Source organism: Rhineura floridana, chromosome 7 (genome assembly GCF_030035675.1).
Source record: "Rhineura floridana isolate rRhiFlo1 chromosome 7, rRhiFlo1.hap2, whole genome shotgun sequence".
NCBI lineage: Eukaryota > Metazoa > Chordata > Lepidosauria > Squamata > Rhineuridae > Rhineura > Rhineura floridana.
In genome coordinates this window covers 131,851,160-131,878,055 of record NC_084486.1, presented here as the reverse complement: position 1 = coordinate 131,878,055, position 26,896 = coordinate 131,851,160, and the positions used below count along the sequence as shown (strand labels likewise).

The following is a 26,896-nucleotide window of genomic DNA, read 5'->3' as shown; positions in this document are numbered from 1 at the left end:
TAGCCTTCAAAGTGCTTCAGGATGTTGTCAGTAGTAGGATACTCACTTTCATTACAGATAATGCCAATCCACCCAGGTGGGCAGTCACAACTACTATTGTCACTGTTGCATTTCCCTTTGTTCATACAATCAGAACAACTTAAACTGCAGTCATTACCAAACATGTGATCCAGGCAAACTGAAATCAAAAAGGACAAGAGTCAACTTGTACTTCCATGCATGGTTGCTCTGAAAAGTTAAGACAGTTTGTAATAAACATTATCTCACCAACTTTGTGTACAAGAGTGAGTTCTCCATGAATATCTTCTTCCTCATCCTCATAGAATGAATCTAGTGATGTACTGAAGTGAAGGAGCTGAGGTGGTCTTCTGAAGTGAAGGTCAGGAACTGGGGCAATCTCCAGTTCTTCCTCCTCCTCTTCCAGCTCATCTTCATCTAATGCTGTAATCAGAGGTGTATTACTTACATTTTAATCTTATTAAGTACCACATTCTTGTGTAGAAAACATAATCAAAAGCTTGTTCCAATTTGGTATCTACACCCATGAAGAGGCGGTCTGTTGAATCTCTGCATGAGTCACTGCTCTGAACAGGCTTCCTTCCAATCAGCTTCTGTAGGCAACGGGTAATTGTATTCAATTACTCCTGATACTGTGGTGCAGCTGAATTACTAGCCCGTAAAGGAGGTTTGCCCAGAACAGTCACTTGCAGAGAAACTTTGGAGGTTGGTTCCCCCGTGGGCAGGCAGTTCACTCTCTTATTCACTCGAAAAGTACATATTTCAGCATGTAAAAGCTAAATGTACCTCCATTAACTCATAATAAAAAGAACACAGCTTCTCAAGTATTAGAGGTTTGGGAAACGAATACTTTGCAGTTAGGATCTCCTATACTTAGTAACTGTATACTGAGTAACACATCTGCAAAAGCTGGCAGAATGATCACTTTGTGCATTGTGTAGTGCTTGGGGTTTTTGTTTAACATGGGTTACATTGCACATCCAAATTGCTCCAAATTACTCATCATGAAAACAATGTGAGTTTTGCACATCACTGCTCAAACCATGTTATGGTGGGTAATTATAGTGTCTTGCAACACAAAGGATTTAGACAAGCTGCTTGACACTTCTGGAGTGAAATCTACATTTTTTAAAAAAATTAAAAAAAAACCTATGAAGCAAGTGGCTATTCATCAGCCTTATAATCCATTGGTTTCAGTGTGACTTGTATGTGTTACTTGTATGACAGTGTGACTTGTATGTGTCCCTTGACAAGTAACACAGCCATAAAAAAGCTACAAGATTATCTGAGATGTCTGAGAAAAGCTACAAGATTGTCTGAGATGTGGAATTTGTTCCAAACATAAACAATGTCTATGGATTACAAATTAATTTTTAAAATAAACATTCATTAATGAATAAACCAGCACTTTTATAATAACATACTGTGTATAGAGTTATGGGATTGGAGGTTGGGATGGATGATTTCTATGGGTCTCCTATCTAGCCTCTGATTTGAAACCCTGTATCTGGGAGTTGGGATCTGTAGTGCAAGAAGGCTGCTTTACTGATCAGACTAGTTCCGTTAATAAGTTAATGGACTGAGACAAGTCGTGCACTATTAACATGTGTTAGGATCAGCTAGGAGAACTCTTTCAGAAGAGAGGCCTTCTCCACCAACAAGGAAGTAGTTTGTGTGTCTGGGTTAGGGTTAGTCTGAGGAAAGGTTGGGAACTGGAAACAGACAGAGAGGCTTGCTTACTCTCTCTATCCCCATAGTTATGGCTTTGGGCAGCAAGATCTGATGGATGGATCTGATGTCAATGCTGGGAATCCTTCCACCTTAAGCTCAGGCGGGATATATGTTTAAATAAAAACCATATATCCTATAAGACACCACCTTCTCCTCTGATCTTAATTCCAACGAAACCAAACCTGAGTAAAGCATAGGAAGTCTCTCACCATTTGGGAGACTGAGGTGATGCGCAACAATATTAAACTCATATACATCATCAGGATATAGACTGCATTTTAATACTGAACCTTTGATTTAAAAGTCTGATTGAAACTGTGGTTTGGGCTTTACATTACAGATCTAACACAGCCACTTTGGAATTTTTAGAATTATCTTTAGCTTCTCAGTATAACAAGGGTTTGAGAAATACCACATTTGCTCAAAATGAGACAATTCAAAGGAACCTCCTTTTTAAAAGATTATATGTTGTTAAGATGCCTCACTCTGAATACGTAATGCCATTAAAACTTCTAAAAACCCTGGCTAGTAACCTGAGTTTTCTTTCAAGTAAACTTTTAACCAAACTTACAGATGCAAGACTGTCTGTCAGCAGTGCTGAGCCTGTATCCTTCCCCACATGTACATTCATAAGAGCCCAAAGAATTAATACAGAACTGTTCACAGCCATCCGTGTCGGCTAGGCACTCATCCACATCTAGGAAATTAAATGAAGAAAGTAAACCATGGATGCAAACCTCAGTTTGGACCAGGAACTTTGGTTCAGAACTTCAGAATTGTTATTAATGACTATTTCCTATTTTGATAGCCTTGATTATTAGTGCACTGGGTTGTACCTAACGTTAATCATAGAGTAGAGCCATTGAAATGAATGGACCTAAGTTAATTGTGTCAATTTCAGTGGTTCTAATCTGAGAATGACCAATGTCGAATACAACTCATTGATATTATTTGTATAAAATATGCATATCCCACCTTCTGAAATGCCCAGACATTTCACAATCATAATTAAAACCAACTTCCATTTAAAATTCAAATGAATAAACATAAAAACCATACAATCTAGCAGTGAAACCAAGGATGTCAAATATCCTTTGCTTACAGTACATCTTCCACGTTCATACCCATCTCATTCTCCAAAAGCCCTCCTATGGGCTCCCAAGCTTTGACCCTCTTTCTCCTTAGGGACCCTGTCCTTTTGTAACAGCAAGATGGCTGACTTGTGTAGCCTGAGCCACAGCGTTGCATGAATTCGCAAGATAGTGATATCCCTAGGTTAATCTGCCTAGAGCAGGGGGGAGGGGGACATCTCTCTAAAGACACCTGCTACAGGTCCTTGCAGGAGCTAAATAATTAGTTAAATATTACCATGTGGAAGCTGAAAATCCCAGTACTCTATCTGATTGATCACTAACTTTCCCTGCTGCCTGTCATCATTGCTCTAGAACTCAGCATAAAAATGGGTAGTTTGAACATGTCTTGGTATTCCTTTTGCCAGGGGAAGCTGTGCTTGTTCCAGAATGGAACCCATGCCATTGATATATAGACAGATGCAGCAGTTTGATGTGGAAGTTCCTCACACTAACAGAAAGTACCTTAGGATATATATTAAGTGTAAGAAGAGAGTTAGCAAACACTTGTTTATTTAATGCACCTCTCTCTCTTCCTCTCTCTCTCCCCCCCTTTCTTGTGAATCCTTTGATAAAAGGCTTGAATTAGAACTTTGGAATTGACTTCATATTTTGCAGGCTGGGGCTGATGGGAGGGAAGAGGAAGGTATGGGTTGGGCCTTTGCCAGGCCAAATCAGATCAGAGGGCTTACAAACAGAACTACTTCCCTTTTCTCAGATTAATTTCCATATATGATCTGTCATATATCCCAGGCCAAAGAAGGAGTATTTTTGCCTTTCTCTGTAACAAGATTGAATCACAGGGAAAATGGAGAGATAGTTCACACTTTTGGCTAGCCCAAGGATATGTGAATAAGGATACCAGTTCCTTCAAACTTTGAAACACTGAGACCTGCTCCACTTCTTACACATATGTGGAAAGCATTTCCATGACTTGCATATACACTATCAGGCGGGATTAAAGTGCATTTTATTATGTATTTATTATTTGATTTATATCCCGCCCTTCCTCCTGGCAGGAGCCCAGGGCGGCAATTACATGTACACACAGCAGAAAACCACCCAATGTAGGCTTTACAGCACATCTATGTGCCACAGAATACATGTGCATGCAATCACATGCCTTTTCCTATATGGAACTGCTTTCTAAGGTGAAACAGTCTTTTGAGCTTGTCTTCCACCACATATGTTTATCCTGTTAGAAACCTGTGCTACACTGGTGTCTCTGCAAAGACTGAATAGCCTGAGCAAATTCTGCAATTCCCATGGGAACCACAAGAGGGAAAGTAGTACCATGGGCACTTTCAGTTTGGTTTTGCCCGATCAACACTATATTGCTTTGCAGAATGAGTTTCTGCTCCTTCAGTCTTCTCCTTTCCCAGCCATTTGTTCCTTTCTGCATTTCTTTAGTCTTGTCTTCCCCCCCCCCACCTTCCCTGCCTGCTCAGTTAGGGCACTGAGAGCACTCCATGAGCTTCTATACCCCATTCCCTGTCCCTCCTTTCATCTCACGTTAATTCCCCCCTTTTCATTTTTGCAACTACTTATGATAGCATTTTTAAAAAAGCTAACCATGGTTAGCATTACATCTGCACTTGAAACTGTGGTTTGGAAGTAAAGTATGGTTAGTGAAGATGCTGAACCATGGTTAGCTCTGGAAAGGAAAGAAGGGCAAATTGTACATAAGAGAGAAGGGAGGAAAAGCCCGAGAGCCATTCTAATTTCTATAATTATAATTAGGAGATTAGGCAGTGTTACATCTGCAAAAGGCCATTGTAGTTTTTTAACCTGCCACTAGCATAGGGGTGTGGAATCTGTGACACTGCAGTTGCTGCTGTTATACAACTCCCATCATCTCTGACCACAGCAATGCAGGCTGGGGCTGACGGCAGCAGCAGTCTACAAACATTTGCAGTGCCATAGCTTCCCTACCCCTGCACTATCAGTTACCTTAGTTCTTCTGAAGGAACATGCATGCATGCCACTGCTTGTGACATCTCTGGTGACAAACACAATCCATTGCAAATAGGAATGGAAGGATCTGTCAATTGTAGCTCTCTCCTCTCATTTGTCCATATTTAAATTCAGTTCTCCATTTTCCTGCAGGAATTTGCGAGTTTGTTATTGTTTAAAAGGACCTTCTTTATCATTTTAGTGTGCAATTCTCTTAAAACACATTTCTGTATGCAGTTTTGACGAATGTAACAGTTTTGCAAGCAATTTCCCCTAATATAATGTGTTTTTGTATGTTATTTACACTAATGTTTTTATGCACACTTTCCCCTAATATATGCATTTTTGTAAACACAGGTTGGAGAACTGCACTGCAAAATTTGGACAAGTGAGATTTTTGAGCGATGGCTGGGTTTCGGTTCTCATATTGTTTTGGAATGTGCAAATTTGATAGATTTGGTTTTAAATGCAAACTGAATTAAATTTCCCCCCATCCTTAATTGTAAAGCAAATCCCTGTGAAATGTTTGCTCTAGATTTCTGTGTCTTAGGTGCCTTGCTCAGTGCCTGATAAACTTAAATATTTACCATCACACTCGCAGCCATCCAGATGAAGCCGGAACCCTGCCTTGCAGCTGCACTCATATCCTCCGAAGCAGTTGATGCAGAACTGTGAACAGCAGGCATCCCCAGTCTTACATTCATTCAAATCTACAGGAAAAATGAACAGGTTCTCCACAATACCATAGAAGAAATTTAAGCAAGAAGGAGGTCATCCTGAATTTTGTATTCTAAGAGGACTGTTTAGAGAAGGGCTGCAGAAACTTTGGACCTCCAGTTGTTGCTGTGCTACAGCTCCCATTACCCTTGCTTTGGTTGATGGGAGTCGGAGTCCAACATCTGGAGGACTATCTGTTCCTCAGCTCTGGTTTCGAGAATACCTAGATGGTGATTTTTGATTGTAGTTACAATTTCATCAGTATTAATCTAGCACTGCAGTGGCAAAAAAAAAAAAGCCCTTAATTTGAATATTCCTGACTGAGATCTTAACTGCTGCCATAACTACAGCAACCTAGAATCATTCAGCCTCAACTCCTTATGTGCATTGTGGGATTAATAAAGAACATTGCTGTATTATATTTTCCTACCCTTCCTCAAAGAAGCTCAGGACACTCATAGAGTGACCTCAAAGGTCCAACACACTGGCAACTCACTGGAATTCTATTGCTACAGCATCTCTGATAGATAGCCATCCGGCTTCTGCTTAAAACCCTCAAATGATGGAGAGTCCATCACCTTCCAAGCCAGTCCGTTCTGACGTCAAACAGCTCATGCCATCAGGATGTTATTCCTAATGTTAAGTTGAAATCCTTTCTTGTAATTTGAACTCATTGGCAGTGGAAGCAGGTAGCTCCGATATCAGTGGGGCAGTGAATCCGCTACAGGTTTTAGTCTGAACTTTTATCAGAGATTCAGCACCTTAGATGCTCCTTGAAAGTTTGGACTAAAACCCAGAGAGATTCACTGCCCCACTGAAATTGGAACCACCAGCCTCCACTGTCCATTGGTTTGAGTCCTAACCTCTGGATCATGATTCCAACTCCTCTCTCCATTTTGTATTTTCACAACAATCCTGCAAGAGAGATTAGGCAGAGAGACTGGAACCAAGAAGAAAGACTGACCTAAGGTCACCCACTGAACTCCATGGCTATGCAAGGATTGGGACCCCAGTATCCTTGGTTCAAGTCTAGAATGGTATTCATAATACTATATTGATTCTACTGACTTCTCTTATAAGGTATTATAATGTGAATCAGTTTTAACAGTGTCATATAAAAGCCAAGTATTATCATTATATTACTAGGAGCAGGCACTGCTGAACAGAATCCACTTAGCTATCAACATGCATTAATTCTTTTCCCAATTTAACTTACAAAAACCTTCTGTCCAAATCTTAGAGAGAATGCAAAGATAACCATAAAATGCTTCCAGCAAAAATCTTCTTAGATGAAAATATTAACTTTGTAAAGGCAATTATACCTTTTTTTAAGTAAAATAAATTTTTGATAACTCAGTAACCACTATTACATGGGGTCTTTGCTAAAGCTGGAATTGTGTGGCTCCTAAAACTGCTGACACACTGAAGATGAAACAAGGCCCCTCAAAAATGAAATATAGAGTGAGCTGAGTTGATTGGCTATCCAAAAGATGATTTGTCAATGCTGAATTTGCAAAATTCCATGAACAAAGCAACAAGAGAAGAGAAAGGTCAGTGTGGCAATTAACCCTGGAAAGGGTGCTAACATTATTAGGAGATATGGACAATACAAGGAAAGGGGGGAGGAAGTATAATCAATCAATTGAGGTTACAGGAATCATGACATTGATTAATGCAGGTTACTGGAACCAGTAACATTGTTTTTCCTGCAAATGTCACAAAAAACCTGGCAGGCAATATTTCAGATCATATCTAAGCTTCTGGTTCTCATAATACTCACCATGCCTTAACACTTGCTAGCTATCAGTGGTAGAAAACACTTCCTTCCCCCTTTCCATTATATATGTATGTATGAGCCTTTGGGCAGAGACCTGTCTAACTATACTTGGTAAAGAGGTATGCACATTGATGATATTATATAGACTAGGGGTGGTCAACCTGTGGTCCTCCAAACTGGACTCAAAATCACACCTGCTCTGGCCAGCATGTCCAATAGTCAGGGAGGATGGAAGTTAGAGATTCCCCATCCCTAATACAAACAAATATATAGTAATGCCTGCATTTGCTATAGTCTTTTCTCACCCAAGTTGGCCATGGGTGGATTAAGAAAACGTTTCTAATAAATGTTGACTGATCTAATGGATATGCAGCCTTGAAAACTCTAAAAATGCTATATAACACTGCCTGTTATAGCTGTTTTATTGCTTATAGTGTAAAACAAAGCTCTCAAAAGTGAGACTGCTGCTTTGTCTGCTAAAGATGTGTCTGTTTGGCAGGCTGGTGTGATATTGTTCAGAGAAAGAGTAAAGGTCACTCTCCTTAGAGGAGTGGGTAGGCTGTTAAGACTTGCACCAGAAGGAGCTGGGTTCAAATCTTTCTTCAGCCATAATGCTCCCTGGGAGACTATGAGCTAGTCACTGTCTATCAGCCCAGCATAACTCACTGGGTGGCTGTGAAGCTAAAACTGGATTTCCCAATCTGCCCAAATATATACCATCCTAAGTTTCTTAAAGAAAAGGCAGGACTGACAGACAGGTCCCATCTGCATTATACATTATAAGCAGTATCATGCCACATGGCTTCCCCCAAGGAATCCTGAGAGCTATAATCTGTTAAAGGTACCAGAGCTCCCTGGGAAGAGGGACTGACTGTTAAACAGCTATGGGAATTGTAGCTCTGTGGGAGGAATAGGGGTCTCCTAACAACTCTGAACACGCCAATGAGATTTCCAGTGGTAAGGTGGGGTTATTTTATATTCCCAGCTTGACAATACCCAGACGCCCAGAGCCAGAAAACATTCATTCATTCATTCATTCATTCAATTTATATCCCGCCCTTCCTCCCAGCAGGAGCCCAGGGCAGAGGATGTAGAGGAGGTAGATTTTTTCTGAGCAGTAAACACTTGCCCCTTCCCTATACATACTGAATAAAAAACAAAATTTCTGGTCCTTTAAAAAACCCTTATTTTCAATAAGGCTTCTGAGGAAGCTTAGCAGTCATGGAATAAGAGGAGAGGTCCTCTTGTGGATAAGGAATTGGTTAAGAAGCAGAAAGCAGAGAGTAGGAATAAACGGACAGTTCTCCCAATGGAGGGCTGTAGAAAGTGGAGTCCCTCAAGGATCGGTATTGGGACCTGTACTTTTCAACTTGTTCATTAATGACCTAGAATTAGGAGTGAGCAGTGAAGTGGCCAAGTTTGCTGATGACACTAAATTGTTCAGGGTTGTTAAAACAAAAAGGGATTGCGAAGAGCTCCAAAAAGACCTCTCCATACTGAGTGAATGGGCAGAAAAATGACAAATGCAATTCAATATAAACAAGTGTAAAATTATGCATATTGGAGCAAAAAATCTGAATTTCACATATACGCTCATGAGGTCTGAACTGGCGGTGACCGACCAGGAGAGAGACCTCGGGGTTGTAGTGGACAGCACGATGAAAATGTCGACCCAGTGTGTGGCAGCTGTGAAAAAGGCAAATTCCATGCTAGCGATAATTAGGAAAGGTATTGAAAATAAACAGCCGATATCATAATGCCGTTGTATAAATCTATGGTGCGGCCGCATTTGGAATACTGTGTACAGTTCTGGTCGCCTCATCTCAAAAAGGATATTATAGAGTTGGAAAAGGTTCAGAAGAGGGCAACCAGAATGATCAAGGGGATGGAGCGACTCCCTTACGAGGAAAGGTTGCAGCATTTGGGGCTTTTTAGTTTAGAGAAAAGGCGGGTCAGAGGAGACATGATAGAAGTGTATAAAATTATGCATGGCATTGAGAAAGTGGATAGAGAAAAGTTCTTCTCCCTCTCTCATAATACTAGAACTCGTGGACATTCAAAGAAGCTGAATGTTGGAAGATTCAGGACAGACAAAAGGAAGTACTTCTTTACTCAGCGCATAGTTAAACTATGGAATTTGCTCCCACAAGATGCAGTAATGGCCACCAGCTTGGACGGCTTTAAAAGAAGATTAGACAAATTCATGGAGGACAGGGCTATCAATGGCTACTAGCTGTGATGGCTGTGCTCTGCCACCCTAGTCAGAGGCAGCATGCTTCTGAAAACCAGTTGCTGGAAGCCTCAGGAGGGGAGAGTGTTCTTGCACTCGGGTCCTGCTTGCAGGCTTCCCCCAGGCACCTGGTTGGCCACTGTGAGAACAGGATGCTGGACTAGATGGGCCACTGGCCTGATCCAGCAGGCTCTTCTTATGTCCTTATGTTCTTAATTAAAAACAACAAAATAGGTGCTAAAAAGACAACACCTGTCTAATATTTAAAGGAAGTGAATTCCAAAAGGCAGGTGCCCTTTGTAGCCCCTGGCATTGCCCTCCTTACCTGTCTAATCATATCTGTAAACCCAGACCCCAAAATCCATAACAGGAGGGAAACGGTATAAAACTAACCTAAGTTTGCAGGCATATATTTTGTCATACATCACCTATGCATGTCTTTCCATCTAAATCCAAGAGGTAACCTTGATTACAAGAACAGAGTGGCCCATTGGTGGAGTGCTCACAGTGATGTAGGCAACCTCCGTTGTTGTTTTCACAGCTATTGACAATTTCCATTTCAATACCTTTCAGGAAAAGAATCAAATCATTGTCAATAAATAAATACGAGAATGAAGTTTATGAGGAGTAGGATTTGCAAGAAATTATTGCAGTGTCTGCTCATGTTCAGGGTTCCAGCCAGCCAGCCACTTCCTGGATACTCCATTCCATTCCACCCCCACCCCACAGGTCCTCTGTTTGCCTCCCACAACAGGTAGTCAGCATTTCATGTCCAGTGAGCATGCTCAGCCTTCATTGTGTTTGAGATCTTTCAGATAGCGAGTGGTCTATAAATGGAATCATCATCATCATCATCGCATTGTTTTTATGGTTCCCCCTTGGCCTTTTCCATTTCCCAATAACTTTTGCAAACCTTGGGGTTCCCCCAAACCTGCTCATACCTCCTTCTTGTGTGTGGATGGTGCCATTTTGACTACAGAAGGATCCGCACCACTCTGAAGGTGAGTTTACTATCAATATTGGCATTTGCATATAGGATCTCCTGTATTTTAAGCAGAACAAAGACATTTTAGCTCCTGTGGCTTTTCCTATGCTCAGGTAGAAGAAGCCAGAGCTGGCAGAATTCTTTCCTTTTATGTAGCTCTGAAAAATACAGGAGCCCTTTTAAGGGCTCGATCAAGAACTCTTAAAGAGAAAAAGGCCCAGTAAAATTGCACAGCACAGTGGCTCCATGTCAGTGGGGCAGTGGCATCCATTCTGAGTTTTAGTCTGAACTTCCAGAGAGCACCTTGGACAGTTCCTTGAAAGTTCAGACTAAAACCCAAAGCAGATTCCACTGCCCCACTGACATGAAACCACCAGCCGCCACTGACACAGGTCAGGAGAGATGGACTTGGTTCCCATATTTGCAAACATTGCTTAAAGAATGCATTTGTCTCTGGTAAGCAATATATCTTCCTTCAGTGTTCTGCTGAAAATATTGGACTCCCATCCATGTGCTGAATAACTGCAGCCAATATTCACTATAAATCCAGATATCCAGATAGCAGTTTTGAAGGGGGTGCAGATATTAAATTTACACAGCATGTAAAATTAGGAGAGTTTAAATCAGTTTAAAATCAGCAGTTGGAAGTGAAAACATACCCTGGGTTAGAGCAGAAATGCTTAGACTCATCGTCATTCACTGTATCTCAAAAATCAATCAGCAGCACTGTTTGCTTTTTGAAATGTAGGGGACAGAGTTCAGGATTCTGTATTCATGCTCATGATTGCAGAAATCATGGCCCAGTGTGAGAGCCTCTGCAAAACTGAACATTTGAACATCGATGTACATCTACATCTACAGAGAGTTCTAATCACATTAAAAACCAAGAATACCACAAGAATCAGAAACAGAGATGGATAAAAACAGCCACCAAGTGAGTGAGAGATTCATCCTCCATCACTTCATTTATCCTTTTGGAAAGATACACTCGCCTTTGCAGGACTGCTGTAAAACTATCACTTACGGTAGCATTGCCTTCCATCAGCTCCTAGTTCAAATCCAGGATTACAAAGGCAGGCAAAGGAGCCCAAAGTGTTCACACAGCGATGAGTACACTTAGCCGTCCCTTCTGCACATTCATCAGCATCTGTGGAATAAAAGAGTGGTGAGGGAAGCATTAGCCTTAGAGCTGATCAGTATTTTTCAAACTGTGTACCTTCAGGAAAACCTTTCAAAATGGGATAGTCCACCAAGGAATCCAGGAGAGTTGTAGAACCTATCTGGGCTGATTTGTTGTCAAATCTGAATTGAAGCTGAAGTTGTGTATTGCAGAGGAAGGCTAGTAGTAGTGAATAAGGGGCAGTTGTCCTTCATTACTGGCTTTCTCATTGAAGATCCTCTAAAAAGTTTCCAAGGAAGAGTGACAGCACTCTTCAAATCCCTGAAAGGTTGTCACACAGAGGAGGGCCAAGATCTTGATCATCCCAGAGTTTAGGACACAGAATAGTGGGCTAAAGTTACAGGAAGCCAGATTTCTTCATAGATCACCTAACTGTTAGAAAGGTACGACAATGGAACCAATTTCCTAGGGAGATGGTGGGCTCTCCAACACAGGAGGCATTCAAGAGATAGCTGGACAGCTACCTGTTGGATATGCTTGAAGTTGGATTCCTTATAGGCCCCTTCCAACTCTGCTATTTGATGATTCTATGAATTCTCCAGAACCCAAGGGATTTATTTTTGGTGGGGAGAAGATGGTGGTAGGAGAGGAACTGAAGCAAACAATACGATCAAGAAATAAACATATAGTAGCCAATGTAGTGCCCTCCAGATGCTGTTGGATGGCAACTCCCATCATCATGGGTCTTAACTTCCCAAATGCAAGCCTTCCCTTTCCTTGAACAAAAAAAGTGAACATGAAGCATTCTTCCCAAACTCCAGACAAAACTCCTATGGATTGTCTCATTCTGAATACCTTATCATACCAACCAGGTTTTAAGAAGCATTGTGAGAATATAAGAAGAGTCCTTCTGGATCATGAAAGGCCCATCTAGTCCCAACATCCTGTTTCCTCAGTGGTCAACTAGATGGCTACTGGAAGCCCAAAAGCAGGACCTAAGAGGCAAGTGGTATTTATAGGCATAGAGCCTCCAACAGGGGAGGTGGAGCAAAGCCATCATGGCTAGTAGCCACTGACAGCCTTATCCTCCATGAATCTGTCTAATTGTATTTTAAAGTCAACCAAGTTGATGGCCATCACTGCCTCTTGTGGGGGCAAATTCTAGAGTTGAACTATGCACTGTGTGAAGAAGTACTTTTTTTTTTGTCTGTCCTGAATCTTCCAATGTTCAGCTTCCTTGGCTGGCCCTGAGTTCTAGTACTGTAAGAGAGGAAGAAAAACCTCTCTCTCTCTGTCATGAATCCCTACCGTCAAGGCACAGGGATCATGCGTCAGACTCAGACCCCCACCCTTAGGGAAATGAGACTGGAACCGAAAAGACTATTACTTCACCCTTGCCAAGGCTGTGTACGCTCACAACAACCTTGCAAGGTAGAAGGTAGGCTGCCACCACCCCTGTTTACTGGTCCACTCAGAGCCAGGGGATCTCTGAGTCCAGAAGATAGGTAAAACCAAGGTCCTATGGGGCAAGAGTCACAGTTACACACCTTGCCTGGCACCTCTGGTTTAACACCTCAAATTCAAGCTTTTAACTTCTTAACCCTCTTTGGTAGTTAGTGACTGAGAATGGTCAAGGTACTGAATCCAGAACCACCCTCTCTCTCAATGAACACACCAGGTTAAATAGAAGTAGCTTTATTCAAATATATAAGTGCACATAAAATATATAGCAGCAAGTAATCCTTTAAGACCATACACCCATACACACAACAAGAAAATAACAAACTAGCTTACCTAACTACTTACACATGAGATAGTTGGTTGCAGTGGCATCTCTCCTCAGAGAGATGGATGTTAAACATAAAGCAGTGGAACCGGCATAGGTTACCTCCCATAGGCAACCCCCATGGAACCACAAAAGGCAGAAGGGTTTAGAACTCTGGTAACCAGTCAGCAGAGAACAAAGGCTAAGGGTTTCCATCCCTATACTTAAAGAAAAGAATCCTAACGGTCCAAGATTAATTGACCAATCAGGAGTTGGCTGATGTAACCTTCTTCTAGGTGTTTCTCACTTTTTCGCGCCTTCCAGGCCCCCCTCCCAACTGTGTTTCAAACTGCACAGGCCAGGGATGACCTTGGGTACCAGGCACTTGCTAATCAGCAGAGATAACCAGGTGCAGCTTGTTGAGGCTTCTTCTAACCGTCTTCAGCTGGAAGTGAAACTCAGGATTGTAAATTGGCAGAGGCTAGGCTTTTCTAACTGTAAAATCTCCCAGAGTCCCTTGCTTGAGCCAAGGTATTACTTATGAGATTTTTAATAACTCATGAACAGGTACAGGTTCATGACACTCTCCACTTTCTCCACACCAAGCATAATTTTATATGCCTCTATCATCTCTCCCCGCTCCACCTTTCTTGCTTTTTCTCTAAACTAAAAAGGCCCAAATTAGAATGCTCTAATGGGGCCCAATAATGGTCTTCATAAAAATGTAGGAAGGAAGCCAGACTGTAAATCATATAGTCTTCGATGTCTGGATACTAATGCCCAGAGTATGGGAAACAAACAGGATGAACTTGAACTCTTAATACAGGAAGGTAAATATGACGATAGGTATAACTAAAACTTGGTGGAATGATTCCCATAACTGGAATACAACAATTGAACGATCTAACTTGCTCAAAAAGAAGAGAAGGAATAAAAAGGAAAATGGAGTCACATTATACGTTAAAAATATATATATCGGCACTGAAATACAGGAGGGTGAGCTTAGTAGACTCACCAAGAGTATCTGGATTAAAATAAATGGGGCAAGGAATACAAGGAACATGATGGTTAGAGTCTACTACTGACCATCCAATCAAGGAGAAGATGAGGATGAAACTTTTGAAAAGCAAATTGCCAATGTTTCAAGGAGGCATGATGTAGTAGTAATGGGGAACTTCAATTACCCTGATATCTGTTGGGGAACACATTCTGCCAAACATGGCCCCTCCAAGAAGTTCCTGTCTTGTGTTGCGGATAACTTTCTCCTACAGAAAGTGGAGGAAGGAAGGCTATACTTGACTTGATTCTAACCAGAGCTTGGAAGATTACTTTTAAAAAGTAATAAATTACAGTTACAGTTACATGGCCCCCAAAAAGTAGTAATTACTGTTACAATCACAATTGCTCTGAAAGTAACTGATTACTTTATTTTTTCTCCAAAGTAATCACTACAATTACATTTCAGTTTCTTAAAAAAAATGCCTACAAGGTGCTGGCCTTGGCTGCTGCACATCTAAGTAGCCTAAAACAACATTAAAAATAAACAAACACATACAGAGGTAGTAGAATAATTATTTTTATTCATAAGATAGCAATGGTGGTCTCTCCGTTGGTAAGGGTGGTGGGGAGGGAGGCTGAGGCCACTACTCAGATCTTTGAACATCAAACCAAGTGCAACCCTCCCGCAGCCAGCCGACATAATCTCTCTCACTTAACCACCTCCCAGACCCTGCCCTGCCACCAACTAAGGAACACTCACCCAAGCACACATTTTCCTGAGATGCAAAAAAGTTAAAATACTGCAAATGCAGCACAGTAGCCAGAGAGGGTGGTGGAGGCCACTTTGTGTGCCAAGTTGCGTGCGCGCGCATGCACGCACGCACACAGTTCTTTATCTCCATTCTGCTGCTGCCTCCTTCTCCTTTATCCATGTTCTTGACCTCCGGATCCTTTCCCCCTTCACTCCATTCTTCACCACCACTATCCGTTTTTTAAAATAATTATTTTCTCCACTCCACCCCATCTCACTCTCCACCTCCTCCCTTGTCGCCTCCTACCCATCCACAGAGCATGAGGAAAGAGCAACACTGCACAGAAGCCCAGTTGGAGGCACATGATTTTCATCCACAAATCAGAGGAGCAGAAGACTTCCCCTGCTCCCCCCCAGGTAATGCCCAAAAGTAATTCTGGAAACGTTACAATTACTCCACCAAAGTAATAGAATTACTCCTAGTTCTATTACAATCAAAATGTAAAGAAATTACCCACTCGTTACTCAAAAAAGTAATGAATTACAAGTGATTTGTTACTTTTAACTAGTTACTTCCAAGCTCTGATTCTAACCAATGGAGATGACTTAGTGGATGTAGTGGAATTTATGGGAACTCTGGGGGAAAGAAGAAGAAGAAATCAATGTGGCTTCACAAAAAGCTTAGAGATGACCTGAAAACAAAAAAGGACAGATACAAGAAGTGGAAGGAAGGCCAGACCACAAAGAAAACGTACAGACAGGTACCACGGAATTGCAGAGACGGTGTCAGGAAGACTAAAGCAGAGAATGAGCTGAGGTTAGCGAGGGATGCCAAAAGCAACAAAAAAGCTTTCTTCAGGTACATCCATAGTAAAAGACAGAGAAAAGAAATGGTGGTACAGCTACTCAGTGAGGATGGCAAAATGATTACAGATGAGAAAGAAAAGGCAGAAGATTCCTACTTTGGCTCAGTCTTCTCCCAAAAGAGGGTCTATGACTCTCCTGGCAAATGTGAAGTTGAAAGGGCAGGATTGCAGCTTGACATTGACAGACAAATGGTCAGGGAATACCTAATCACTTTGAATGAGTTCAAACCTTCAGGGCCTGACTTGATTCTAACCAAGAGATGACTTAGTGGATCTCTAAAGTATTGAACAAACTGGCTGAAGAACTCTTGGAACCACTGTCTATTATCTTTGTTAAATCATGGAGGATGGGTGAAGTGCCGGATGACCGGAGAAGGGCTAATGTTGTCCCTTTCTTCAAAAAGGGCAAAAAGGAGGAAACTGGGAACTACAGACCAGTCAGCCTGACATTGATCCCTGGGAAAATTCTGGAGCAGATTATAAAGCGGTCAGTCTGTAAGCATCTTGAAAATGATGCAGTAATTTTTAGAAGCCAGCATGGATTTATCAAGAACAAATCCTGCCAGACTAATCTTATCTCATTTTTTGATCAGGTAACCTCAAAAATGCTGTGGATATAATATATCTCAACTTTAGCAAAGCTTTGGACAAAGTGCCCCATAATATTCTGATTAGAAAGCTAGCTAAATGTGGGCTGGATGGAACAACTATCAAGTAGATCCACAGTTGGCTACAGAATTGTACTCAAATAGTACTTATCAATGGTTCCTTCTGAAACTGGGGGAGGTAATGAGTGAGGTATCACAGGGCTCGGTCCTGGGCCCAGTGCTCTTCAACATTTTTATTAATGACTTGGATGAGAAGGTGCAGGGAATGCTTATCAGATTTGCAGATGATACAAAATTGGAACAGATAGCTAATACCCTGGAGGACAGAAACAGACTGAGGGGAGATATGATAGCTGGAGTATTGAGCTGAAAAAAAAACAGAATGAAATTTAACAGGGATAAGTGCAAAGTTCTACACCTAGAAAAAAGAAACCAAATGCACAGTTATAAGATTTGGGGGCGGGTAATTGGCTCAGCAATACTACATGCTAGAAGGATCTTGGGATTGATGTTAATCACAAGCTGAATACGAGCCAACAGTGCAATGTGGCTGCAAAAAAGGCAAATACTATTTTAGGCTGCGTTAACAGAAGTATAATTTCCAAATTGTGTGAAGTACTAGTTCCCTTCTATTTGGGACTGGTTAGGCCTCATCTTGCATACTGCTTCCAGTTCTGGACGTCACACTTTAAGAAGGATGCAGACAAACTGGAAGAGGTTCAGAGGAGGGCAACCAGGATGATCAGGAGACTGGAAACAAAGCCGTATGAGGAAAGACTGGAATAAGTGGGCATGTTTAGCTTTGAGAAGAGAAGACTGAGGGGAGATATGAAAGCACTCTTCAAGAACTTGAAAGATTGTTACACAGAGGAGGGCCAGAATCTCTTCTTGATCATCCCAGATTGCAGGACACAGAACAATGGGCTCAAGTTACAGGAAGCCAAATTTTGACTGAACATCAGGAAAAGCTTCCTAACTGTTAGAATGGCATGACAATGGAAGCAATTACCTAGGGAGGTGTTGGGCTCTCCAACACTGGAGGCCTTCAAGAGGCAGCTGGACAGCCACCTGCTGGATATGCTTTAAGCTGGATTCCTGCATTGAGTGGACTTGATAGTCATATAGGGCCTTTCCAACTTCACTATTCTATGATTCTATGAAATACTGTAATCTCTACTCACAGGGCAGTTGCACCAACTATGCTCTTTCGTACATGACTTTAGCTAAAATGATTATAAAAGAGGACAACAGTGAGAATTTTCCAGTGTAGTCCCCATTTCCTCTGACCCCTAGATTATTTACCTGCACAGGATTTCCCATCTGCAGAAAGGTGGTATCCAGAATAGCATTCACATTTTGCAAGTCCAGTCTCATTTCGGCAGACGTGTAAGCACCCTCCATTTCCACTTGCACAAAGGTCAATCTCTGAAAGCAAAGACCAAGACACCTACTTGCCATATGAACCAAAGGTTTTAGCTAGGAATGTCACATGTTTTAATGACAAACTACAAGATAGGATGGATTAAGTACACACAAACACACAACACAGGCCCAGATCTAGTTCATGCTGGTTGCATATCTTTCACAGTGCTGGGATATTTATCTCCTAATTTCATTCCAACATTTCACTGCAAATAATTTGACAAGTCCACCTGGCAGAGACACTTGAACCTATTTTTAACTGTTACAAAACCGGCCAACTTGTACAACCTGTTTTGCAGCAACTGGAAAGAAAGAAAGAAAGAAAGAAAGAAAGAAAAAGAAAGAGAAAGAAAGAAAGAAAGAAAGAAAGAAAGAAAGAAAGAAAGAAAGAAAGAAAGAAAGAAAGAAAGAAAGAAGGGTTTTTTGGGGTGGGTGGGATTGCTCTAATTATATTCTCTGTTTCCTGCAGTGCTGACTTGCTTTTCCCAATATTCAGCAGAGATCTGACACAGATACTTCCATGCGCCTCTCCGCCTGCCAACAGTTTTCTGTGCCAGCAGTTCAAATTGATGACACTTGCCTCGATAGCTTTCTTTGCAGCTCAACAAATATAATTGCTCATACATGCCTGGCAAGCCGTGTCCAGTCCTTTGACAACCAGAGATCTCGCTACGAGGGATTACAACAGTTGCTCTACTGGAGGGTCAATCCAATTGTTTGAAAATGCACTTCCAAAAGGAGCATAAGCCCCTACTGCAAATATATTGCACAGCAAATCAGAAAGAAACCAGGAAATTGTTGAAAATGAGAAGCACCCAAAACAGAAAAAAAATCCTATGGGAAATCAGGCCAAAAGATCCTAGTGGTGCCCAAGTCAATTTCCAAGGACTAGATCGGGATTGCCAATGTGATGCTTTCTAGATGTTGTTGGAGTACAATTCCCATCATCCCCGACCTTTGACCATATTGACTGGGGCTGATGGGAGTTGGAGTCCAGCAACATCTGGAGGGCTACCCCTGTACTACATAATGGCACTCAAGTATGTATGCAGCTCCTTGTACCTTGAGGTGAGTAGTTTTGTCTCTAGTCTACTAAGCTCAGGAGCAGGCAGCAGCTCAGGTAGGCAGGATACTGTCCCGTTCAGAGTGGGATCCACGAGGCTGAGATGCAGGTGTAATTAATTCTTGTTTTATTAGAGTAATAGATACATCAAAAGCAGTGCGTTTCATAGAGAGCACTAAACTAACTCACTAGAATTCCCTAGCTGCACTCTAGACATGCTCTGCAGAGTATAAAGAAAGTTGACTCAGCAGCTCCTCCCCTGGAGCCGCAGGTTTAAGTAGGGAAAGTCCTTGATCTTAATCTCTGACTCCTTCTCAACTCCTGCCTCTGACCCATCCGTTTGTCGCGACGACGAGCGCGGGGTGACGGGGGGCGGGCATCCAATGGCTCATCCGAAAGGGCCTCAGCAACAGGCTCGATGTCAGGGGGAGGTTGCTGTCCTGGCGCCTCCCATGAACCGCTAGGCAGAGGGGAAGGGAGCACGCCCTCTGGAGCAACTTCCAACGGCTCCTCGTCTTGGTCTGGGGGTGGGGCACGGTCTTCTTCAGACAGCGCGCCATGCTTGGGAACTGACCTTGGCTCCAACTCACTCCCACATCCCCTATCCTGTGGAAACTCAACAACTCCTGGATCTACCGCTCCTTCTGACAGCTGGGGACCCTGAAACTCATGCCTTCCCCCTTCCTGGCCCCCGCGGAGGAGCTGAGGCCCAACAGATACAGGCTTAACTCTGTGGCCTTGCCCTTTTGCTCAGGTGTCCCACAAATTCCCTCTGCCTATGCCCTTTAAAAAAGAAAAGAGCTGTCCAAGACCTTAAGAAAACTGCAGAAAGTCAGTGTAGGCAGTTTTAGTAGAAAGAGCAATGGTCTGACTCATATACAGCAGCTTCATATGTTCATCCAGTACCCTTCTTATCCTAATATCCTTTGCCCATTTTGATAATGGTGCCTTTGGCTTTTCTCATTTTATCTTTTCATGGTCATTGTATTCCTTTGTAAGCTTCTGAAGTGAGGTAATCTTTTCCCTGTCTTCCATACATCTCTGGCAAGCAAAGCTCCTGCTACAAACAAAACTGAGCACCAGAAATGCAAGACCAAACTCTGAACTTTTTATGACTATCTGATGGTAAACATGGACACAGACCACATGACACCAAACATGCAATGAGCTCACAAAGGGAATTTTAGCTGAGTTCGGTCCTCCGTGGCGCAGAGTGGTAAACGGCAGTAATGCAGCCGAAGCTCTGTTCACGGCCGGAGTTTGATTCCAACGGAAGGAGGAAGTCAAATCTCCGGTAAAAGGGGTCGAGGTCCACTCAGCCTTCCATCCATCCGTGGTCGGTAAAATGAGTACCCGGCATATGCTGTGGGGTAAAGAAAGGCCGGGGAAGGAACTGGCAATCCCACCCCATATATACGGTCTGCCTAGTAAACGTTGCAAGACGTCACCCTAAGAGTCGGAAACGACTCGCACTATAAGTGCGCGGACACCTTTACCTTTTCCGCCTGCCAAACCTGGAAAACAGACTCTATCTAATTGTTCTTTCTGCATTTCTGTAAGCGGAAGCTCTTCCTCTGCATTCCCTCTCTGTTGAGGTTCTGCAAGAATCTCTTCTTTGTCCTCTTCTCTTTTCTTTATCATGAAGAGAGGTGGTTGTGTGTGCTTTGTGTGAGCGGTATATGTGGCTCGTGTGTGCATGTGTATGTGAGAGGGATGGCCACATGCACTTTGGCCATGGCCTCTTTTGTATTGGCCACACCTTCTGCTGGTACCTGGCCCATGGAGTTTGGCCAGGAGAGAATATGGCTCCCCAGGAACCAAAAGTTTTAACCACTCCTGCTCCATACTCTGTCCCTGGGTGACCTCATCAGATCCCATAGCTTTCAGAACCACTTACATGCAGATGACACCCAACCCTATCTCTGTGCCCCTGAGCTGTCCCCCTCACTCCAATCCCACATCTTCAGCTGGCCCTCTGATATTTCTACTTGGTTGCTTTGTTATTGGCTCAAATTCAGTATGTCTAAGTATGAACTCAACTTTACTCCCAAGCCCTCCTCTCCTCAGATGTTTTCCTTCTTCACTGAACGTAAGAAAACCCTGCTGGATCAGGTCCACGGCCCATCTAGGTCAGCATCCTGTTCTCACAGTGGCAGAACCAGATGCCCAAGAGAAGGTCACAAGTAGGACCCGAGTGCAAGAGAATTCTCCCCTCCTGCAGTTTCCAGCAACTGGTATTTAAAAGGATTCTGCCTTCACCAGTGGAAGAAGAGCATATTCATCATAGCTAGTAATCCTCTTTTAAAACCATCCAGGTTGGTGGCTATCACTGCCACCTGTGGGAATGAATTCCATAATTTAACTGCTGTGTGAAAATGTTATGATTCACCCTATGCCTTAGTTTTATCTATGACTCCTCTCTCTCCTTTGTTTCCCATATTCAGTTCACAGACAACTTATTTCACTTCTCCCTTTACCACACTGTAGAAAATATGCACTACAGCCTTTGAACTCATATTATGTTTCCAAAAAGCTTATCCATGCCCTGGGCTCAAACTTACTTTCACAGTGCTTTCCATCTCTCTTCAGCTGGTAGCGTGCAGGGCACTGACACCAGCAGCGGCCTTCACTGATCTGTATACACTCATGTTCACAGCCTCCTTTATTGATGGCACAGGAATTCACAGCTAATACAGTCAGAAAATAAAAAGCCAGCTGAGTCAGAGCATTACTGAAACCCATTCTGGATGGAACTAGAAACTGAATTATTTGAGAATGATTTGACCTGATTATTTCAATGAGTCTCTTTTCCCATATGAATCAGTCTATTCATTATGGGGAGTCCTTCTCGGTGGTGCCATGGCCTGCCTTGATCCATTTGGTGGCAATCAGAAAGAGGACATTTTTAAAGGTGGTGCCTTCATTATGGAACAGTCTCCTCCAGGAGTCTAGCAATTAAAAACATTTTCGTTTGCTCAAACTTTTCCTGGGCCTTATTTCTTCTGGTCAGTGAAACCACATTTACTGTTTTATTGAATACTAGCAGCCTCGTACTTGGTGTTGCTAAGGAATTCAAAGAAACCAAAAAATCAGTGTAGTTTTGAAATCAATCGTTAAAATCAGTGTAGTTTTGAAAGGTTCCGTTTTGAAATGTCATCCAATTGTATTCAAACATAAACAAAAATCTGCTCCTTGATCGGGGGGACCATCATGCAAAATTTGGTTATGATATCTTAATAGATGTCTAAATGCAAAGCAAACAAATAACTTTCCAAAACATATGGGACATTTATAAAATATTAGTGTGGTTCATTTATTTTATTTATTACTTGATTTATATCCTGCTCTTCCTCCCAGTACTAGAGACCTAGTAGTCTCCCCTATGAGGAGAGACTGAAAGAACTGGGCGTGTTTAGCCTTGAGAAGAGAAGACTGAGGGGAGATATGATAGCACTCTTCAGGTACTGGAGGTAGCTGGACAGCCACCTGTTGGGTAGCTTTAAGTTGGATTCCTGCATTGAGCTGCATAGAGCTCAATGGCCTTCTGGTCCCTTCCAACTCTACTATTCTATGATTCTGTTATTGTGTGCTGCTTTGAAACTTAGGTGGAAAATGATATGTAAGTCTTTAGGCACTGTATTTTTCAGATGCCATTAGGGCATTTAGCAGGAAAGGTAGCTTCAGAAGTACCCCCCCCCCAAGCTGTATACATGATCTTTAAGGGGAAGTGCAACGCCATCAACAATAGGTTGAATACCTCTGCTGTGGATCAACATGCCATTAACAAGTAGCACCTTTGTCTTGCCTAGACTGAGGTTTAATTGGTTAGCCCTCATACAGCCCATTACAGACTCCAGGCACCTGTTCAGGATGTCCATGGTTATTTCTGGATCAGATGAAAAGGAGAGACAGAGATAGGTGCCATGCACATATTGATGGTACCCAACTCTAAAAAAAAAACCAACCTCTGGAGAATCTATCCTAGAGTTTTCATGAACATGTTAAACAGCATGGTGGACAAAACAGAACCTTGTGGCCCAGAACAGCAGAACTGCCATGGTACTAAATTATTTTTGCCCAGCACCACCTTCTGGAAGCAGTTACTCAGGTATAAGTAGAGCCACTGGTGCACAGTGCACCTTATCCCCATTGTGGATGACCAACCCAGAAGTGCACTAAAGACAATGGTACAAAATATGGCTAGGAGAGAAATTCATATCTAATTCACAGTTCCCAAAACCATCCGCAAACCAAAACACAGCTATCTTTTGAAATCCATACTTCTCTGAATTTTGAAATGCAGTTCTCCAACCAAATCAGGTGTACAAAAATGTCTATTTTTGGGGAAAGGAAAATAATACACAAAAATGCATTATATTGGGGGAAATTGCTTGCAAATATGTGTATATTAGGAGAAATTCACACTAAAATGCTGATGAATTTTCATGAGGATGTAAAAAAAATGCAGACTGAAGCAGAAATGTGCAGAACTGAACTTAAACTTGGAAAACTTAAAACTGAGAGAAACTGAAATTAACAGATTTTTCTGTTGCTAGTATTGAATGCCGTGGAGACATTTGGGGAATCATGAGGGGTTGCCCCCCGACCCCACTGTTTTAGTACAGATCATCAACCAGACCAACCAAAGCTATCTGTGTCCCAAAACCTGGATTGAAGCCAGACTCATATGGGCCCCAGGGCTGCGCAATACCACACACGCTATCAGCATTATAAAAAGAAGGAGTAGCCGGCACAGTGGGACAAGGGCATGGAGTTGCCCACCCGAAAGCAGCATCACTGTTGCTTGCTGGGATGGGCCAGGGTAGTAATGAGATCAGGGTTGCATGGGCACACTGGCAAGAACACTAGATTGCCCCTGCCAGTGCACACACACTGCCCCAACCTCCCTGCTCCTCCCTGCTCCATCCTCGTAAGCGGTAGCAATGGTGCCATTGGGAGGCCAGGTCCACATTTTTGCTTCACCCTGTCGGGAGCTTCTAATAAAGACAGGAAGCAACAATAAATTAATGGTCCTTTTGATAGGAATTTTAGCTACACTGTTTTCCCCCCGTGTAGCTGAAAAGAACATTCTAAACATTTTTGCACATTTTCTGCCTTAAGGCCAACGTTTTGGTTCAGCTGCATTCAGTGGGATCCGGCAGACTGATTTTAACCAGTTCTATTTTGTAGAAAGAAAACAAGATAAGGAGACTCCTGTCCAATGTATCATCGGGGGGCTACTGCCAACTTCTAGCATCTGTGCAGTTTTTTAACACTACACCCATAAAATCATTTTAGGAATACAGGCAAATTAGCCTATCAGAATGTAACGTGATTCCCAATTAAATATATCTGAAGGCAATATACTGAGGGCAAAATAATAATAATGGGGCAACATTTCATAGAGTGATATATTCTAAAGAACAGATTGCCTTCCCGGCATGTGTCTTTTGACCCAAGGTGACCATCACCCTCCCCTCTCATCTGCCACCTGCAATATTAGGCCTTTTGGCTCTAAGCAGGCGCCTGGAGGAGTTCACATTCTCCAGCCACTACAACTGTGCTAAATACTAAATGATTCCTTTGATAAAGGCATCTCATTTCCAACAGCTTACTGACAAGCTAAAGACTTGCTTTTTGACTTGGATGTGTTATTTTGCCTATGCCTTCACCCATCTGCTACAAAAATGATCCTTGAAAGCAGAGTAGGGAGGAAACAGCCCTATCATCCCTCTCGCATATAAGAAGCTGCCTTCAACGGAGTCAGACCACTAGTCCATATAGCTCAGTACTGTCTACACTGAGAGGCAGCAGCTCTCCAGAGGTTCAGGCAGATAATATTCCTAGTCCTATCTGAAGATGCTGGGGATTGAACCTGGGACCTTCTGCATGCAAAGCAGATGTTCTGTCACTGAGCTATGGCCCTCACTCATTATAACATTGATTGATTGATTTATATATATTTATATATATTCCAATGTTGGGCTGCCAACATTAAAACATAATGAATAATAAAAACAAGGGGGGAATCACACTAACTTATCTAGGACTGATCACACTGAAATCTTATGAGAGATTATATTTATTATTTTTTTTAGAAAAAATTAAATACTGGCTTGATCCTCAGTATCCTTCAAGTCAGTCATTCTCAAACACTTTGAAGTGGGACCGACTTGTAAACTTGGGGCTCTGTCCAATGTTCTCTGTCTGCCATGGCAAACCAGCTAGGGTAATATCAGGCTTGGACTCACAAGGTATGTGCCGGACAGCCGGATAGCTAGGCATTACTGTCATACTCTGCACTATTTTTAGCATGTTTAGTAGTTTGCATATTTGATGTATATTTTAATAGATGTATAAACATTTGACTTGCCTTGACTTGTCTGCTAGCACAAGGCCTGTTGTGCTAGCAGTCGAGTTTTAATGTTGCGCAACAGAGAAATCCAGTTGCCCTACTGGAAACTCACTGCACAACAGATGGCCCAATCAATTGTGCATCAAAGTTACCAGTAACCTGCTCATGATTCTTGTACACAGCAACATGTCACTGGCATCAGTGTTGGCAAGATGGTGAACAGAGCAGTAACTGTTTTCTAAGCTCTGAGTCCTGAGCTTTGTTTTAATCCCCCTTACGCTCGCTACTTTTAATGTTTTTAATGGTTTAATTAATTGAAATTCCAGCTACAAGTTTGTGGGCAGGATTTCCCCCTGCTTTTCTTCAAAGCTGCTTGTTTTTATTGGAATAGTTATCTGCTGGTTGCTGCCTGGGGGAATGACTGCAGCGTTTGGAGCAATTACGGTGCTCCCAGACTGAATGCTGCTGATGGAGCTGTTCAAACTTTCAGAATACAGCAGGCTTTGGAAGAACTTTGACTGCAGGTCTTCTAAAATCTTTTATGAACTTTGTATAAACATGTCACTGGCGCAAAACATTTCTCCAGCAGAACAAGTATGCCGCTCCGTGACTTTAACTTAGCGCTACACTGGATACAACTCTTATCTTCCACTTTTCCTCCTCTACAACAGGAAAAAGCAAGGGTATCATATCAGTAAACAATGAACAAGAACTGGCTATGGACAGCCTAGAACATTTGCTGATTGAAGCAAAGGACAAGGTGGCACTCTCTCAACCATTTCCATGTACAGTGACAGCACTGGCAGCTGAATCTTAACTTCAACACTGGCAATGGGACAGCATCCTCCACCACACATGAGGGCAGCAGGCTAATTTAGGAGGTGCAGGAAAGGCTGTGAGCACACACAGTTCTCTCCTCCAACAGAGAGGAATGGCTGATGAGCTCAGGAGGAATGGCTGGGGGCGGGGGCTCCTATAATCATCATCATCATCACCACCACTTATTACCCGCCCTTCAACCAAAGATCCTAAAGTGGGTTAAAACAATGTAAAAGTACATTAAAAACAACTGAAAAACAACCTAAAATTCCAAAATAGGGTGGGTTCTAAAAACACATGTCTCAGGTGTCAAAGGCCAGGGTAAAGAGGTGTGTCTTCAGCATTTGCCTAAACTGTACAGTGAAGTTGCCAGACACACCTCGGTGGGAGGGAGTTCCACAATTTAGGGGCTGCCACAGAGAATGCCCTCTCCCGGCCCCCCTGAACTTCTGAGGGTGCTGGAACTACCGAAAGTGTGATGAAATCAGGCATAGTTTGGGAATTATAGTGTATGTAGTGTTAATTTGATGCAGCACAGAATGTGTTAACTTGAGATAACATAGAACTAGAAAAACAAAATTCCTAAG

General features: G+C 42.4%; 1 protein-coding gene across 1 annotated transcript in view; it reads right to left on the bottom strand.

Annotated features, from left to right (window-relative positions):
• The window catches only part of LOC133389488 (multiple epidermal growth factor-like domains protein 6), a 245,097-nt gene that overhangs the window by 21,299 nt on the left and 196,902 nt on the right, over window positions 1-26,896 (bottom strand). The window contains exons 7-13 of the mRNA XM_061637258.1: window positions 17,953-18,075; window positions 11,566-11,688; window positions 9,985-10,122; window positions 5,420-5,542; window positions 2,321-2,446; window positions 268-441; window positions 47-178 (exon numbers count right to left, since the gene is read on the bottom strand). Of these exons, the coding sequence (XP_061493242.1) occupies window positions 47-178; window positions 268-441; window positions 2,321-2,446; window positions 5,420-5,542; window positions 9,985-10,122; window positions 11,566-11,688; window positions 17,953-18,075 (939 nt within the window). The remainder of the gene's footprint in view (window positions 1-46; window positions 179-267; window positions 442-2,320; window positions 2,447-5,419; window positions 5,543-9,984; window positions 10,123-11,565; window positions 11,689-17,952; window positions 18,076-26,896) is intronic.